The sequence below is a fragment of the Stegostoma tigrinum genome, chromosome 41, assembly GCF_030684315.1.
Source record: "Stegostoma tigrinum isolate sSteTig4 chromosome 41, sSteTig4.hap1, whole genome shotgun sequence".
NCBI lineage: Eukaryota > Metazoa > Chordata > Chondrichthyes > Orectolobiformes > Stegostomatidae > Stegostoma > Stegostoma tigrinum.
In genome coordinates, this window is record NC_081394.1 from 1,342,292 (window position 1) to 1,359,791 (window position 17,500).

A 17,500-nucleotide genomic window follows, 5' to 3' on the forward strand; every position below is an offset into this window, starting at 1 on the left:
TCATGAACTGGGTTGAACTATCCAGACACAACTGCAAGAACACTGCAGAATGGAGGTGATTTCTGATAACTAAGTACAAATGTTCTCATTTGCTCACAGAGTATTTGGAGAGATAAATGTGAATTTAAATGAGCAATTTTTCCCCCCCTAGAGTACAATCTGGGGAATCTGACTGATGATCAGAGGGCCAGCCTGAGATTGATGGATTGAGTGTTAGGACATAGAACATAGAACATTACAGCACAGTACAGGCCCTTCGGCCCTCGATGTTGTTCCGGCCTGTCATACCGATCTCAATCCCATCTAACCTACACTATTCCATGTACGTCCATATGCTTGTCCAATGACGACTTAAATGTACCTAAAGTTGGCGAATCTACTCCCGTTGCAGGCAAAGCATTTCCATTACTACTCTCTGAGTAAAGAAACTACCTCTGACATCTGTCCTATACCTTTCACCCTCAATTTAAAGCTATGCCACCTTGTGCTCGCTGTCACCATCCCAGGAAAAAGGCTCTCCCTATCCACCCTATCTAACCCTCTGATTATTTTATATGTTTCAATTAAGTCGCCTCTCAACCTTCTTCTCTCTAATGAAAACAGCCTCAAGTCCCTCAGCCTTTCCTCGTAAGACCTTCCCTCCATACCAGGCAACATCCTAATAAATCTCCTCTCCTCTGCACCCTTTCCAAAGCTTCCACATCCTTCTTATAATGCGGTGACCAGAACTGTACACAATACTCCAAGTGCGGCCGCACCAGAGTTTTGTACAGCTTCACCATAACCTCTTGGTTCCGGAACTCGATCCCTCTATTAATAAAAGCTAAAACACTGTATTGCCTTCTTAACAGCCCTGTCAACCTGGGTGGCAACTTTCAAGGATCTGTGTACATGGACACCGAGATCTCTCTGCTCATCTACACTACTAAGAATCTTACCATTAGCCCAGTACTTTGCCTTCCGGTTACTCCTACCAAAGTGCATCACCTCACACTTGTCTGCATTAAACTCCATTTGCCACCTCTCAGCCCTGACAGGATATTGTGATTGTACATGTCCACCATGGGCCTCCTGCAGTGCCACAATGATGCCACCTGAAGGTTGCAGGAACAGCAACTCATATTCCGCCTGGGAACCCTGCAGCCCAATGGTAGCAATGTGGACTTCACCAGCTTCAAAATCTCCCCTTCCCCCACCGCATCCCAAAACCAGCCCAGTTCGTCCCCTCCCCCCACTGTACAACACAACCAGCCCAGCTCTTCCCCTCCACCCACTGCATCCCAAAACCAGCCCAGCCTGTCTCTGCCTCCCTAACCTGTTCTTCCTCTCACCCTTCCCTTCCTCCCACCCCAAGCTGCACCTCCGTTTCCTACCTACTAACCTCATCCCACCTCTTTGACCTGTCCGTCTTCCCTGGACTGACCTATCCTCTCCCTACCTCCCCACCTATACTCTCCTCTCCACCTATCTTCTTTTCTCTCTATCTTCGGTCCGCCTCCCCCTCTCTCCCTATTTATTCCAGTTCCCTCTCCCCATCCCCCTCTCTGATGAAGGGTCTAGGCCCGAAACGTCAGCTTTTGTGCTCCTGAGATGCTGCTGGGCCTGCTGTGTTCATCCAGCCTCACATTTCATTGTCTAGGATATTGTGATTGAATGAGCGCGATGGGTCAGTGCTGACTCTGAACATCTGAAGCCAGTAGGTAACATGGTGTGAAGCTGGATGAACACAGCAGGCCCAGGCAGCATCAGAGGAGCAGGAAAGTTGCCTTTGCGGGTCGGCACACTTCATCTGAAATGGAAGAGGGGAAAGGGGTCTCTGAAATAAATGGAGAGAGGAAGGTGGGGCTGGGGAAGGGAGGTGGGTGCAGGTAAGGAGTGTGGGGTCTTGGTCAGTGTGGTGGGAGGGGCAGATAGGTGGGAGAGAAGATGGACAGGATGTGTCAGGTCAAGGAGGCGGAGATGACCCGGAGGTTTGATCATGGGCTGAGTTCGAGGCTGGGGAGATTTTAAAACTGATGAATTCAATACTCAGTGCATTGGGCTGTAGGCTTCCAAGGCGAAATATGAGATGCTGTTCCTCTAGTTTGCGGTGGTGTTATTGTGACACTGGAGGAGACCCAGGATGGACATGTCACCCAGGGAGTGGGAGGGGGAGTTAAAATGGCTCGAGACCAGAAGGTGTTGTCATTTGCAATGAACAGAGCGTGGGTGCTCTGCAAAACAGCCTCCGGGTCTGCGCCTGGTCTCACTGATTTCCAGGAGGCCACATCGGGAGCAGCAGATGCAGTAGACTACATTAGCCGATTCCAAGCCCCCACGCTCTGTTAGCAACAAACGACAACACCTTTCAGTCACCAAAGACCTCAACTCCCCCTCCCACTCCCTGGGCGACATATCCATCCTGGGCCTCCTCCAGTGTCACAGTGACGCCACTCACAAACTGCAGGAGCAGCACCTTGTATTCCACCTCGGAAGCCTACAGCCCAATGGCCTAAATGTGGATTTTACCAGTTTCAAAATCTCCCCACCCCCGGCCTCATCCCATCACCAACACTCCCTCTCAACCCTGACTCCTTGGCCTAACACAGCCCGTCCATCTTCTCTCCCGCTGATCTGCTTCTCCCACCCTCACTGAACAATCCCCAACACTCCCACCCTGCACTCACCTATCACCTTCCCACCCATCTTCCCCAGCCCCATCTATCCTCTCTATTTATTTCAGAGCTCTCTTTCCCTCTCCCATTTCTGAAGAAGGGGCCTGACTCAAGACAAAAGCTTTCCTGCTCCTCTGATGCTGCTTGGCCTGCTGGGTTCATCCAGCTCCTTGTTATCTCAGATTCTCCAGCATCTTCAGTTCTAAGTACCTCCAAGCCAGTAGGTAATGGGAGAAATCCCTGCGCACTCACATTGCACATTTAATGTGGTGGTAGCATTGCGAATTTCACCGCTCGCTGTTTTAAATCCACATGTCAGAATCCTCCCGTGGTCCCGGTAAGACGGGCTAAATTTCAGAATGCTTTGGCTGGCTTGTACAGCGAGTCTAGGCCGTGAGCTTGCGGTTGATGATGACATGTTCAGTCCCTCAGTGTCAAACCATTTCAGCAAACCGGGACAGAGGAAACTCACTGAGCAGAGCAGGCTCACCTCCACATTCTCCCGCACGTCACCCGGCACTGATATTTTTATCAATTCAGGCACATCTTTATAGAAAACATCAAGCAAAGCACAGGGTGAATTCGTGGAGATTGAGTTTGGAAAGAGATTGCAAACATTTATTTCCAAATGGCAAATACAAGCAAAGAGAAACTTCTGATGCACAGAGACTGGAAATGCACGGTGCTCCGAGTGTGGGTCTAACTGAGGGATACGGAGACTGGAACTGTGCACGGTGCTCCGAGTGTGGGTCTAACTGAGGGATACGGAGACTGGAACTGTGCACGGCGCTCCGAGGGTGGGTCTAACTGAGGGATACGGAGACTGGAACTGTGCACGGTGCTCCCAGTGTGGGTCTAACTGAGGGATACTGAGACTGGAACTGTGCACGGTGCTTCCACTGTGGGTCTAACTGAGGGATACGGAGACTGGAACTGTGCACGGTGCTCCCAGTGTGGGTCTAACTGAGGGATACGGAGACTGGAACTGTGCACGGTGCTCCGAATGTGGGTCTAACTGAGGGATGGGGAGACTGGAACTGTGCACGGTGCTCCCAGTGTGGGTCTAACAGAGGGATACGGAGACTGGAATTGTGCACGGTGCTTCCAGTGTGGGTCTAACTGAGGGATACGGAGACTGGAACTGTGCACGGTGCTCCCAGTGTGGGTCTAACTGAGGGATACGGAGACTGGAACGGTGCACGGTGCTCCGAATGTGGGTCTAACTGAGGGATAGGGAGACTGGAACTGTGCACGGTGCTCCCAGTGTGGGTCTAACTGAGGGATACGGAGACTGGAACTGTGCATGGTGCTCCGAATGTGGGTCTAACTGAGGGATACAGAGCCTGGAACTGTGCACGGTGCTCCGAGTGTGGGTCTAACTGAGGGATAGGGAGACTGGAACTGTGCACAGCGCTCCCAGTGTGGGTCTAACTGAGGGATACGGAGACTGGAACTGTGCACGGTGCTCCCAGTGTGGGTCTAACTGAGGGATACGGAGACTGGAACTGTGCACGGTGCTCCCAGTGTGGGTCTAACTGAGGGATACGGAGACTGGAACTGTGCACGGTGCTCCGAATGTGGGTCTAACTGAGGGATACGGAGACTGGAACTGTGCACAGTGCTCCCAGTGTGGGTCTAACTGAGGGATACGGAGACTGGAACTGTGCACAGCGGTCCCAGTGTGGGTCTAACTGAGTGATACGGAGACTGGAACTGTGCACGGTGCTCCCAGTGTGGGTCTAACTGAGGGATACGGAGACTGGAACTGTGCACGGTGCTCCCAGTCTGGGTCTAACTGAGGGATACGGAGACTGGAACTGTGCACGGTGCTCCCAGTGTGGGTCCAACTGAGGGATATGGAGACTGGAACTGTGCACGGTGCTCCCAGTGTGGGTCTAACTGAGGGATACGGAGACTGGAACTGTGCACGGTGCTCCGAGTGTGGGTCCAACTGAGGGATACGGAGACTGGAACTGTGCACGGTGCTCCGAGTGTGGGTCCAACTGAGGGATACGGAGACTGGAACTGTGCACGGTGCTCCGAGTGTGGGTCCAACTGAGGGATACGGAGACTGGAACTGTGCACGGTGCTCCCAGTGTGGGTCTAACTGTGGGATACGGAGACTGGAACTGTGCACGGTGCTCCGAGTGTGGGCCTAACTGAGGGATACGGAGACTGGAACTGTGCACGGTGCTCCCAGTGTGGGTCTAACTGTGGGATATGGAGACTGGAACTGTGCACGGTGCTCCCAGTGTGGGTCTAACTGAGGGATACGGAGACTGGAACTGTGCACGGTGCTCCGAGTGTGGGTCCAACTGAGGGATACGGAGACTGGAACTGTGCACGGTGCTCCGAGTGTGGGTCCAACTGAGGGATACGGAGACTGGAACTGTGCACGGTGCTCCGAGTGTGGGTCCAACTGAGGGATACGGAGACTGGAACTGTGCACTGTGCTCCCAGTGTGGGTCTAACTGAGGGATACGGAGACTGGAACTGTGCACGGTGCTCCGAGTGTGGGCCTAACTGAGGGATACGGAGACTGGAACTGTGCACGGTGCTCCCAGTGTGGGTCTAACTGAGGGATACGGAGACTGGAACTGTGCACGGTGCTCCCAGTCTGGGTCTAACTGAGGGATACGGAGACTGGAACTGTGCACGGTGCTCCGTGTGTGGGTCTAACTGAGGGATACGGAGACTGGAACTGTGCACGGTGCTCTGAGTGTGGGTCTCACTGAGGGATACGGAGACTGGAACAGTGCACGGTGCTCCCAGTGTGGGTCCAACTGAGGGATACGGAGACTGGAACTGTGCACGGTGCTCCGAGTGTGGGTCTAACTGAGGGATACAGAGACTGGAACAGTGCACGGTGCTCCGAGTGTGGGTCTCACTGAGGGATACGGAGACTGGAACTGTGCACGGTGCTCCCAGTGTGGGTCTAACTGAGGGATACGGAGACTGGAACTGTGCACGGTGCTCCCAGTGTGGGTCTAACTGAGGGATACCGAGACTGGAACTGTGCACGGTGCTCCCAGTGTGGGTCTAACTGAGGGATACGGAGACTGGAACTGTGCACGGTGCTCCGAGTGAGGGTCTCACTGAGGGATACGGAGACTGGAACTGTGCACGGTGCTCCCAGTGTGGGTCTAACTGAGGGATACGGAGACTGGAACTGTGCACGGTGCTCCGAGTGAGGGTCTCACTGAGGGATACGGAGACTGGAGCTGTGCATGGTGCTCCCAGTGTGGGCCTAACTGAGGGATACGGAGACTGGAACTGTGCACGGTGCTCCGAGTGTGTGTCTAACTGAGGGATATGGAGACTGGAGCTGTGCACGGTGCTCCCAGTGTGGGCCTAACTGAGGGATACGGAGACTGGAACTGTGCACGGTGCTCCGAGTGTGTCTAACTGAGGAATATGGAGACTGGAAATGTGCATGGTGCTCCGAGTGTTGGTCTGACTGAAGGATATGGGGAATGGAACTGAGCATGGTGCTCCGAGTGTGGGTCTAACTGAGGAATACGGAGACTGGAACTGTGCATGGTGCTCCGAGTGTGGGTCTGACTGAAGGATATGGGGAATGGAACTGTGCACGGTGCTCCGAGTGTGTGTCTAACTGAGGGATACGGAGACTGGAACTGTGCACAGTGCTCCAAGTGTGGGTCTAACTGAGGAATACGGAGACTGGAACTGTGCACGGTGCTCCGAGTGAGGGTCTCACTGAGGGATACGGAGACTGGAACAGTGCACGGTGCTCCAAGTGTGGGTCTAACTGCGGGATACAGAAACTGGAACAGTGCACGGTGCTCCGAGTGTGGGCCTAACTGAGGGATACGGAGACTGGAGCTGTGCACGGTGCTCCCAGTGTGGGCCTAACTGAGGGAAACTGAGACTGGAACTGTGCACGGTGCTCCCAGTGTGGGCCTAACTGAGGGATACGGAGACTGGAGCTGTGCACGGTGCTCCCAGCGTGGGCCTAACTGAGGGATACGGAGACTTGAACTGTGCACGGTGCTCCGAGTGTGGGTCTAACTGAGGGATACGGAGACTGGAACTGTGCACGGTGCTCCGAGTGTGGGTCTAACCGAGGGATATGGAGACTGGAACTGTGCACGGTGCTCCGAGTGTGGGTCTAACTGAGGGATACAGAGACTGGAACTGTGCACGGTGCTCCGAGTGTGGGTCTAACTGAGGGATACGGAGACTGGAACTGTGCATGGCGCTCCGAGTGTGGGTCTCACTGAGGGATACGGAGACTGGAACTGTGCACGGTGCTCCCAGTGTGGGTCTAACTGAGGGATACGGAGACTGGAACTGTGCACGGTGCTCCCAGTGTGGGCCTAACTGAGGGATACCGAGACTGGAACTGTGCACGGTGCTCCGAGTGTGTGTCTAACTGAGGGATATGGAGACTGGAGCTGTGCACGGTGCTCCCAGTGTGGGTCTAACTGAGGGATACGGAGACTGGAACTGTGCACGGTGCTCCGAGTGAGGGTCTCACTGAGGGATACGGAGACTGGAGCTGTGCATGGTGCTCCCAGTGTGGGCCTAACTGAGGGATACGGAGACTGGAACTGTGCACGGTGCTCCGAGTGTGTGTCTAACTGAGGGATATGGAGACTGGAGCTGTGCACGGTGCTCCCAGTGTGGGCCTAACTGAGGGATACGGAGACTGGAACTGTGCACGGTGCTCCGAGTGTGTCTAACTGAGGAATATGGAGACTGGAAATGTGCATGGTGCTCCGAGTGTGGGTCTGACTGAAGGATATGGGGAATGGAACTGAGCATGGTGCTCCGAGTGTGGGTCTAACTGAGGAATACGGAGACTGGAACTGTGCATGGTGCTCCGAGTGTGGGTCTGACTGAAGGATATGGGGAATGGAACTGTGCACGGTGCTCCGAGTGTGTGTCTAACTGAGGGATACGGAGACTGGAACTGTGCACAGTGCTCCAAGTGTGGGTCTAACTGAGGAATACGGAGACTGGAACTGTGCACGGTGCTCCGAGTGAGGGTCTCACTGAGGGATACGGAGACTGGAACAGTGCACGGTGCTCCAAGTGTGGGTCTAACTGCGGGATACAGAAACTGGAACAGTGCACGGTGCTCCGAGTGTGGGCCTAACTGAGGGATACGGAGACTGGAGCTGTGCACGGTGCTCCCAGTGTGGGCCTAACTGAGGGAAACTGAGACTGGAACTGTGCACGGTGCTCCCAGTGTGGGCCTAACTGAGGGATACGGAGACTGGAGCTGTGCACGGTGCTCCCAGCGTGGGCCTAACTGAGGGATACGGAGACTTGAACTGTGCACGGTGCTCCGAGTGTGGGTCTAACTGAGGGATACGGAGACTGGAACTGTGCACGGTGCTCCGAGTGTGGGTCTAACCGAGGGATATGGAGACTGGAACTGTGCACGGTGCTCCGAGTGTGGGTCTAACTGAGGGATACAGAGACTGGAACTGTGCACGGTGCTCCGAGTGTGGGTCTAACTGAGGGATACGGAGACTGGAACTGTGCATGGCGCTCCGAGTGTGGGTCTCACTGAGGGATACGGAGACTGGAACTGTGCACGGTGCTCCCAGTGTGGGTCTAACTGAGGGATACGGAGACTGGAACTGTGCACGGTGCTCCCAGTGTGGGCCTAACTGAGGGATACCGAGACTGGAACTGTGCACGGTGCTCCGAGTGTGTGTCTAACTGAGGGATATGGAGACTGGAGCTGTGCACGGTGCTCCCAGTGTGGGTCTAACTGAGGAATACGGAGACTGGAACTGTGCACGGTGCTCCGAGTGTGTGTCTAACTGAGGGATATGGAGACTGGAGCTGTGCACGGTGCTCCAAGTGTGGGTCTAACTGAGGAATACGGAGACTGGAACTGTGCACGGTGCTCCGAGTGAGGGTCTCACTGAGGGATACGGAGACTGGAGCTGTGCACGGTGCTCCCAGTGTGGGCCTAACTGAGGGATACGGAGACTGGAACTGTGCACGGTGCTCCGAGTGTGTGTCTAACTGAGGGATATGGAGACTGGAGCTGTGCACGGTGCTCCCAGTGTGGGCCTAACTGAGGGATACGGAGACTGGAACTGTGCACGGTGCTCCGAGTGTGTGTCTAACTGAGGAATACGGAGACTGGAACTGTGCATGGTGCTCCGAGTGTGGGTCTGACTGAAGGATATGGGGAATGGAACTGAGCATGGTGCTCCGAGTGTGGGTCTAACTGAGGAATACGGAGACTGGAACTGTGCATGGTGCTCCGAGTGTGGGTCTGACTGAAGGATATGGGGAATGGAACTGTGCACGGTGCTCCGAGTGTGTGTCTAACTGAGGGATACGGAGACTGGAACTGTGCAGAGTGCTCCAAGTGTGGGTCTAACTGAGGAATACGGAGACTGGAACTGTGCATGGTGCTCCGAGTGTGGGTCTGACTGAAGGATATGGGGAATGGAACTGTGCACGGTGCTCCGAGTGAGGGTCTCACTGAGGGATACGAAGACTGGAACAGTGCACGGTGCTCCAAGTGTGGGTCTAACTGCGGGATACAGAAACTGGAACAGTGCACGGTGCTCCGAGTGTGGGCCTAACTGAGGGATACGGAGACTGGAGCTGTGCACGGTGCTCCCAGTGTGGGCCTAACTGAGGGAAACTGAGACTGGAACTGTGCACGGTGCTCCCAGTGTGGGCCTAACTGAGGGATACGGAGACTGGAGCTGTGCACGGTGCTCCCAGCGTGGGCCTAACTGAGGGATACGGAGACTTGAACTGTGCACGGTGCTCCGAGTGTGTGTCTAACTGAGGGATATGGAGACTGGAACTGTGCACGGTGCTCCGAGTGTGGGTCTGACTGAAGGATATGGGGAATGGAACTGTGCACGGTGTTCCGAGTGTGGGTCTCATTGAGGGATACGGAGACTGGAACTGTGCATGGTGCTCCCAGTGTGGGCCTGACTGAGAAATACAGAGTCTGGAACTGTGCACGGCGCTCCGAGTGTGGGTCTAACTGAGGGATATGGAGACTGGAACTGTGCACGGTGCTCCGAGTGTGGGTCTAACTGAGGGATACGGAGGCTGGAACTGTGCACGGTGCTCCAAGTGTGGGTCTAACTGAGGGATACGGAGATTACAAACATGAACCGGAGGAAGCCATTCAGTCTGTGGGTCCTGTCTTGGATTAATTGGAAAGTATTTTTTTGACTTACCAACCACTTTTATTGAGACACCATCAGGATCTGAATAATTTTGCCGACTCTGATCAGACATTCGAAAATGATAGATCCCTTCATCGCTCTTCTGTAAATCGGTTATTTTCAAAGTGCAATCCTTTCCGGTCTCCCAGTTGCCTGTGAGTGTGGCTCGGTTTTTGAAACTGGGGTCTGTGCCCCCATTGGAAGAGATCACCAGAATCCCACTGACTTTCTCCCCCTTCAGCCACATGGCCGTCTGGAGTTCGCTATTTCTGGGATAGCGACATTGGCAAGGAATAATCAAACACGAACCTTCTGCCCCTTCTACAGCCCTGGGAGCATTGACATTCCATTCAGAATAAGGGAAACCTGCAACAAACCAATTGTACATTAATGTAGCACCTTCAACATGGTCAAACAACACAGCATCTTCATCAACCAGAGAATATTTCACTCCGAGCTCCACGAGGGGATATCAGGAGACAGGGGATGAAAGGTTCAGTCAAACAAGAGACTGTTGAAATAATGCATTGACAGTTGGCAGCAGCAGAGAGCAAGAGAGAGATGGAGTGAGAGAAGAAGAAACAAACAGGGAGAGATAGAGATAGAGAAAGAGAGAGAGACACGGAAAGAGAGCTACATGAAGGAACAAAGAGAAAGAGATAGAGATGGAGAAAGAGAGAGACTCTGGAACCTCCACCTGCCCCGACACCCCCTCCCTATCTCTGTAACCCCCTCCAGCCCCTACACCCCCTCCAGCCCCTACACCCCCTCCCTATCTCTGTAACCCCCTCCAGCCCCTACACCCCCTCCCTATCTGTAACCCCCCCCGGCCCCTACACCCCCTCCCTATCTCTGTAACCCCCTCCAGCCCCTACACCCCCTCCCTATCTCTGTAACACCCTCCAGCTCCTACACCCCCTCCCTATCTGTGTAACCCTCTCCAGCCCCTACACCCCCTCCCTATCTCTGTAACCCCCTCCAGCCCCTACACCCCCTCCCGATCTCTGTAACCCCAGACAGCCCCTACACCCCCTCCCTATCTGTGTAACCCTCTCCAGCCCCTACACCCCCTCCCGATCTCTGTAACCCCAGACAGCCCCTACACCCCCTCCCTATCTGTGTAACCCTTTCCAGCCCCTACACCCCCTCCCTATCTCTGTAACCCTCTCCATCCCCTACACCCCCTCCCTATCGCTGTAACCCCCTCCAGCCCCTACACCCCCTCCCTATCTCTGTAACCCCCTCCAGCCCCTACACCCCCTCCTTATCTCTGTAACACCCTCCATCCCCTACACCCCCTCCCTATCTCTGTAACACCCTCCATCCCCTACACCCCCTCCCTATCTCTGTAACCCCCTCCAGCCCCTACACCCCCTCCTTATCTCTGTAACACCCTCCATCCCCTACACCCCCTCCCTATCTCTGTAACACCCTCCATCCCCTACACCCCCTCCCTATCTCTGTCACCCCCGACAGCCCCTACATCCCCTCCCTATCTCTGTAACACCCTCCATCCCCTACACCCCCTCCCTATCTCTGTAACCCCGTCCAGCCCCTACACCCCCTCCCTATCTCTGTAACCCCGTCCAGCCCCTACACCCTCTCCCTAGCTCTGTAACCCTCTCCAGCCCCTACACCCCCTCCCTATCTCTGTAACCCCCGACAGCCCCTACACCCCCTCCCTATCTCTGTAACCCCCTCCAGCGGCTACACCCCCTCCCTATCTCTGTAACCCTCTCCAGCCCCTACATCCCCTCCCTATCACTGTAGCCCCCTCCAGCCCCTACAACCCCTCCCTATCACTGTAACCTCCTCCAGCCCCTACACCCCCTCCCTATCTCTGTAACCGCCTCCAGCCCCTACACCCCCTCCCTATCTCTGTAACCCCCTGCAGCCCCTACACCCCCTCCCTATCTCTGTAACCCCCTCTAGCCCCGACACCCCCTCCCTATCTCTGTAACCCCCTCCAGCCCCTAAACCCCCTCCCTATCTCTGTAACCCCCTCCAGCCCCTACACCCCCTCCCTATCTCTGTAACCCCCTCTGGCCCCGACACCCCCTCCCTATCTCTGTAACCCACTCCAGCCCCTACATCCCCTCCCTATCTCTGTAACTCCCTCCAATCCCAGCCCCTACACCCCTCCCTATCTCTGTAACCCCCTCCAGCCCCTACACCCCCTTCCTGTCTCTGTAACTCCCTCCAATCCCAGCCCCTACACTATTCTCCAATTCCCATTATCCAGCATTGGGGTCCATTGGAAGCACTGAGCCCTAGAATTCCACCGCAAAACCTCTCCACCTCTGTCTCTGTCTCCATCTCTCTGTCTGTTTATCTCTCTCTCTCCATCTCTAACTCTCCGTTTGTTTCCTCTTTTCTCTCTCTGTCTCTCTCTCTTTCTTCATGTCTATCTCTCTGTTTTTACCTTCATCTATCACTCTCTCTCTGTCTCTCTCTCTCTCCATCTCAACCTCTTTCTGTTTTTTTCCTGACAGATAGGGAGGGGGTGGCAGAGGTAGCGAGGGGTGTAGGGGCGGGGAGGGGTGTCGGGGGCTGGAGGATGTTATATAGATAAAGACGGGAGCGAGGAATGAGGTGGGAAAGTGGGATTAGACTGGATGGGATATTGAAGTGGAGACGGAGTGAGAGGGAGATATTTCATATCCAACCTCAAGTCTAATCCCACTCTCCCCCTCACTCCCCGCTCGCTTTAATACCCCACCCAGTCTAATCCCACTCTCCCCCTCACTCCCTGCTCCCTTTAATACCCCACCCAGTCTAATCCCACTCTCCCCCCTCACTCCCCGCTCCCTTTAATACCCCACCCAGTCTAATCCCACTCTCCCCCTCACTCCCTGCTCCCTTTAATACCCCACCCAGTCTAATCCCACTCTCCCCCCTCACTCCCCGCTCCCTTTAATACCCCACCCAGTCTAAACCCACTCTCCCCCTCACTCCCTGCTCCCTTTAATACCCCACCCAGTCTAATCCCACTCTCCCCCTCACTCCCCGCTCCCTTTAATACCGCACCCAGTCTATTCCCACTCTCGCCCTCACTGCCCGCCCCCTTTAATACCTCACCCAGTCTATTCCCACTCTCCCCCTCACTCCCCGCTCCCTTTAATACCCCACCCAGTCTATTCCCACTCTCCCCCTCACTGCCCGCTCCCTTCAATACTCCACCCAGTCTAATCCCACTCTCCCCCTCACCCCCCGCTCCCTTTAATACCCCACCCAGTCTAATCCCACTCTCCCCCTCACCCCAGCTCCCTTTTTAATACCCCACCCAGTCTAATCCCGCTCTCCCCCTCACTCCCGGCTCCCTTAAATACCCCACCCAGTCGAATCCCACTCTCCCCCTCACTCCCGGCTAACTTTAATATCCCACCCAGTCAAATCCCACCCTCCCCCTCACTCCCCGCTCCCTTTAATACTCCACCCAGTCTATTCGCACTCTCCCCCTCACTCCCCGCTCCCTTTAATACCCCACCTAGTCTAATCCCGCTCTCCCCCTCACTCCCAGCTCCCTTTAATACTCCAACCAGTCTATTCGCACTCTCCCCCTCACTCCCCGCTCCCTTTAATACCCCACCCAGTCTAATCCCACTCACCCCCTCACTCCCCGCACCCTTTAATATCCCACCCAGTCTAATCCCACTCTCCCACTCACTCCCCGCTCCCTTTAATACCCCACCCACTCTAATCCCACTCTCCCCCCTCAGTCCCTGCTCCCTTTATTACCCCACCCAGTCTAATCCCACTCACCCCCTCACTCCCCGCTCCCTTTAATATCCCACCCAGCCTAATCCCACTCACCCCCTCACCCCCCGCTCCCTTTAATACCCCACCCAGTCTAATCCCACTCCCCCCCTCACCCCCCGCTCCCTTTAATATCCCACCCAGTCTAATCCCACTCTCCCCCCCTCACCCCCCGCTCCCTTTAATACCCCACCCAGTCTAATCCCACTCTCCCCCTCACTCACTGCTCCCTTTATTACCCCATCCAGTCTAATCCCATTCTCCCCCTCACTCCCCGCTCCCTTTAATACCCCACCCAGTCAAATCCCACTCTCCCCCTCACTCCCTGCTCCCTTTAATATCCCACCCAGTCTAATCCCACTCTCCCCCTCACTCCCTGCTCCCTTTAATACCCCACCCAGTCTAATCCCACTCTCCCCCTCACTCCACACTCCCTTTAATATCCCACCCAGTCTAATCCCACTCTCCCCCTCACTCCCTGCTCCCTTTAATATCCCACCCAGTCTAATCCCACTCTCCCCCTCACCCCCCGCTCCCTTTAAATCCCCACCCAGTCTAATCCCACTCCCCCCCTCACCCCCCGCTCCCTTTAATATCCCACCCAGTCTAATCCCACTCTCCCCCCCTCACCCCCCGCTCCCTTTAATACCCCACCCAGTCTAATCCCACTCTCCCCCTCACTCCCTGCTCCCTTTAATATCCCACCCAGTCTAATCCCACTCTCCCCGCTCACTGCCCGCTCCCTTTAATACCCCACCCAGTCTAATCCCACTCTCCCCCTCACTCCCTGCTCCCTTTAATACCCCACCCAGTCTAATCCCACTCTCCCCCTCACCCCCCGCTCCCTTTAATACCCCACCCAGTCTATTCCCACTCTCCCCCTCACTCCCCGCTCCCTTTAATACCCCACCCAGTCTAATCCCACTCTCCCCCCTCACTCCCCGCTCCCTTTAATACCCAACCCAGTCTAATCCCACTCTCTCCCTCACCCCCTCTCCCTTTAATACCCCGCCCAGTCTAATCCCACTCTCCCTCTCACCCCCCGCTCCCTTTAATACCCCACCGAGTCAAATCCCACTCTCCCCCTCACCCCCGCTCCCTTTAATACCCCACCCAGTCTAATCCCACTCTCCCCCTCACCCCCGCTCCCTTTAATACCCCACCCACTCGAATCCCACTCTCCCCCTCGCTCCCCGCTCCCTTTAATATCCCACCCAGTCTAATCCCACTCACCCCCTCACTCCCCGCTCCCTTTAATATCCCACCCAGCCTAATCCCACTCACCCCCTCACTCCCCGCTCCCTTTAATATCCCACCCAGCCTAATCCCACTCACCCCCTCACTCCCCGCTCCCTTTAATACCCCACCCAGTCTAATCCCACTCTCCCCCTCACCACCCGCTCCCTTTAATACCCCACCCAGCCTAATCCCACTCTCCCCCTCACTCCCCGCTCCCTTTAATACCCCACCCAGTCTAATCCCACTCTCCCCCTCACCCCCCGCTCCCTTTAATACCCCACCCAGCCTAATCCCACTCTCCCCCTCACTCCCCGCTCCCTTTAATACCCCACCCAGTCTAATCCCACTCACCCCCTCACTCCCCGCTCCCTTTAATACCCCACCCAGTCTAATCCCACTCTCCCCCCTCACTCCCCGCTCCCTTTAATACCCAACCCAGTCTAATCCCACTCTCCCCCTCACTCCCCGCTCCCTTTAATACCCCACCCAGTCTAATCCCACTCACCCCCTCACTCCCCGCTCCCTTTAATATCCCACCCAGCCTAATCCCACTCTCCCCCTCACTCCCCGCTCCCTTTAATACCCCACCCAGTCTAATCCCACTCTCCCCCCTCACTCCCCGCTCCCTTTAATACCCCATCCAGTCCGATTTCACAAACATCATGCCAAAATGAAAGTTGCACTCTCTCTCGATCCCATCTTCGGCAGGGTTTGTGTTTCTAACTGAGATTCCCTCGCCTCTCTGCACTGCCATTGTTTGTCTCTCCTCCCTCTCTCTCAAACAAAGCCCGTTGTTCATTGTGATGTGAAAGTGTATTGAGAAAGACACATACCCCAGGCTGAAGACGGCAGCAGATACAACACGAGGGACCACATCATTCGCAAAGACCTGAAGAGAAATGGAGGCAATTAATGAAAAACTTACATTGTAACGGCAGAAATTCCAACTCCGTCCCTGCACCAGCCCCACCAAGGAAGGCATCTGAGGGGGTCAGTGCTGAGGGAGCGGGAACTGTCGGAAAGTCAGTGTTGAGGGAGTGGGCACTGTCGGAGAGTCAGTGCTGAGGGAGTGGGCACTGTCGGAGAGTCAGTGCTGAGGGAGTGGGCACTGTCGGAGAATCAGTGCTGAGGGAGTGGGCACTGTCGGAGGGTCAGTGCTGAGGGAGTGGGCACTGTCGGAGGGTCAGTGCTAAAGGAGGGCTGCACTGTCGGAGGGTCAGTGCTGAGGGAGTGCCGCACTGTCGGAGGGTCAGTGCTGAGGGAGTGGGCACTGTCGGAGGGTCAGTGCTGAGGGAGTGCCACACTGCCGGAGGGTCAGTACCCATTGCTTTATGCATGGGAGTTCTGTCTCACAAACGAGATTGAGTTTTTTTTCGGAAGTGATGAAGATGATTGATGAGGGTAGGGCACTGGATGTTGTTTACATGAACTTTACTAAAACATTTGGAAAGGTCCCTCACGGTGAGCTGGTTCCAAAGATTAGAGCATGTTGGATCCACGCTGAGTTGGTAAGTGTGATACAAAATGAACTGGGTCATGGAAGACAGAGGGCAATTGTGGAGGGGTTTGAGGAAGGTTGCCAATGGATACGGCAGGATCAGCTGGAAAGTTGGGCAGAGAAATGCCAGATGGAGTTTAATCTGGATAAGTGTGAGGTGATGTCTTCTGGAAGGTCAAATATAAGAGGAAAGGATACAGGAAATGGCAGGACCCTTCGGAATATTGATACACAGAGGGATCTTGGGACACAATCTCCCTGGAAGTGCTCACACCAGTGGGGAGGATGGTAAAGGAGGCATACGGCATGCTCGCCTTCATCGGCTGTGGCACTGAGTACGAAAGCTGGCAAGTCATGCTGCAGCTGTGAGGGACTTTAGTGCAGCCACGTTTGGAGTTGGGTGTGAAGTTCTGGTCACCACGTTACAGGGAGGGTGTGGATGCTTCGGAGAGGGTGCGGAAGGGGTTTACCAGGATGCAGCCTGGGTCAGTGTGTCAGCTACAAGGGGAGCTTGGACAAAGTCAGATGGGAGCGTCAGAGGCTGAGCGGTGACCTGACGGAAGTGTGAGGGGTACGGAGAGAGTGGATAGACAGAGTCTTCCCCCCACCCCCGGGTGGAAATGTCAAATACTGATGGGGGGAGGGGTTTAAGGTGAGAGAGGGAGAGTTTAAAGGCGATGTGTGAATAAGTTTGTTAACACAGAGGGTGGTGGGTGTCTGGAATGTGCAGCCGGGGGGAGGTGGGAGCAGCAGGCCCAACAGGAATATTTCAGAGGTTTTTGGACAGACCCAGGGAACAGAGGGGCTCATGGAGGGAGATAGGATTGGGCTAGAATGGCATCATGGTCGGCACAGGCATGGTGGGCCGAAGGGCCTGTTCCTGTGCTGTACTGTTCCACGTAGTTCTGAAGGTCAAAGAGGTGACAGGGCTTGGGGAGAGAGTGCAAACGGGGCACTACGTCGAATAATCAGCTATGATCTTATTGAACGGGGGAGCAGCCTTAATGGATCGAATGGCCTACTCATGCTCATGATTTCTCCCTTTCTCTGCTGGAGAAGGAGGGAGTGTGTGTGTTCGGGAGACAGAGGGAGAGAGAGTATAATGGAATCAGAGTGAGAGAGAGGGAGAGGGGAGGAGTGTGAAAGTGCCTTGTTGGGGGTGGGGGGAACCGCCA

The 17,500-nt window shown here is 55.1% G+C and overlaps 1 protein-coding gene across 1 annotated transcript in view; it reads right to left on the bottom strand.

The window, feature by feature from the left end:
* LOC132206675 (B-cell receptor CD22-like) overlaps nt 1-17,500 on the bottom strand; it is a 90,189-nt gene that overhangs the window by 60,347 nt on the left and 12,342 nt on the right. The window contains exons 2-4 of the mRNA XM_059641273.1: nt 15,661-15,716; nt 9,845-10,198; nt 2,914-3,200 (exon numbers count right to left, since the gene is read on the bottom strand). Of these exons, the coding sequence (XP_059497256.1) occupies nt 2,914-3,200; nt 9,845-10,198; nt 15,661-15,706 (687 nt within the window). The 5' untranslated portion in view covers nt 15,707-15,716. The remainder of the gene's footprint in view (nt 1-2,913; nt 3,201-9,844; nt 10,199-15,660; nt 15,717-17,500) is intronic.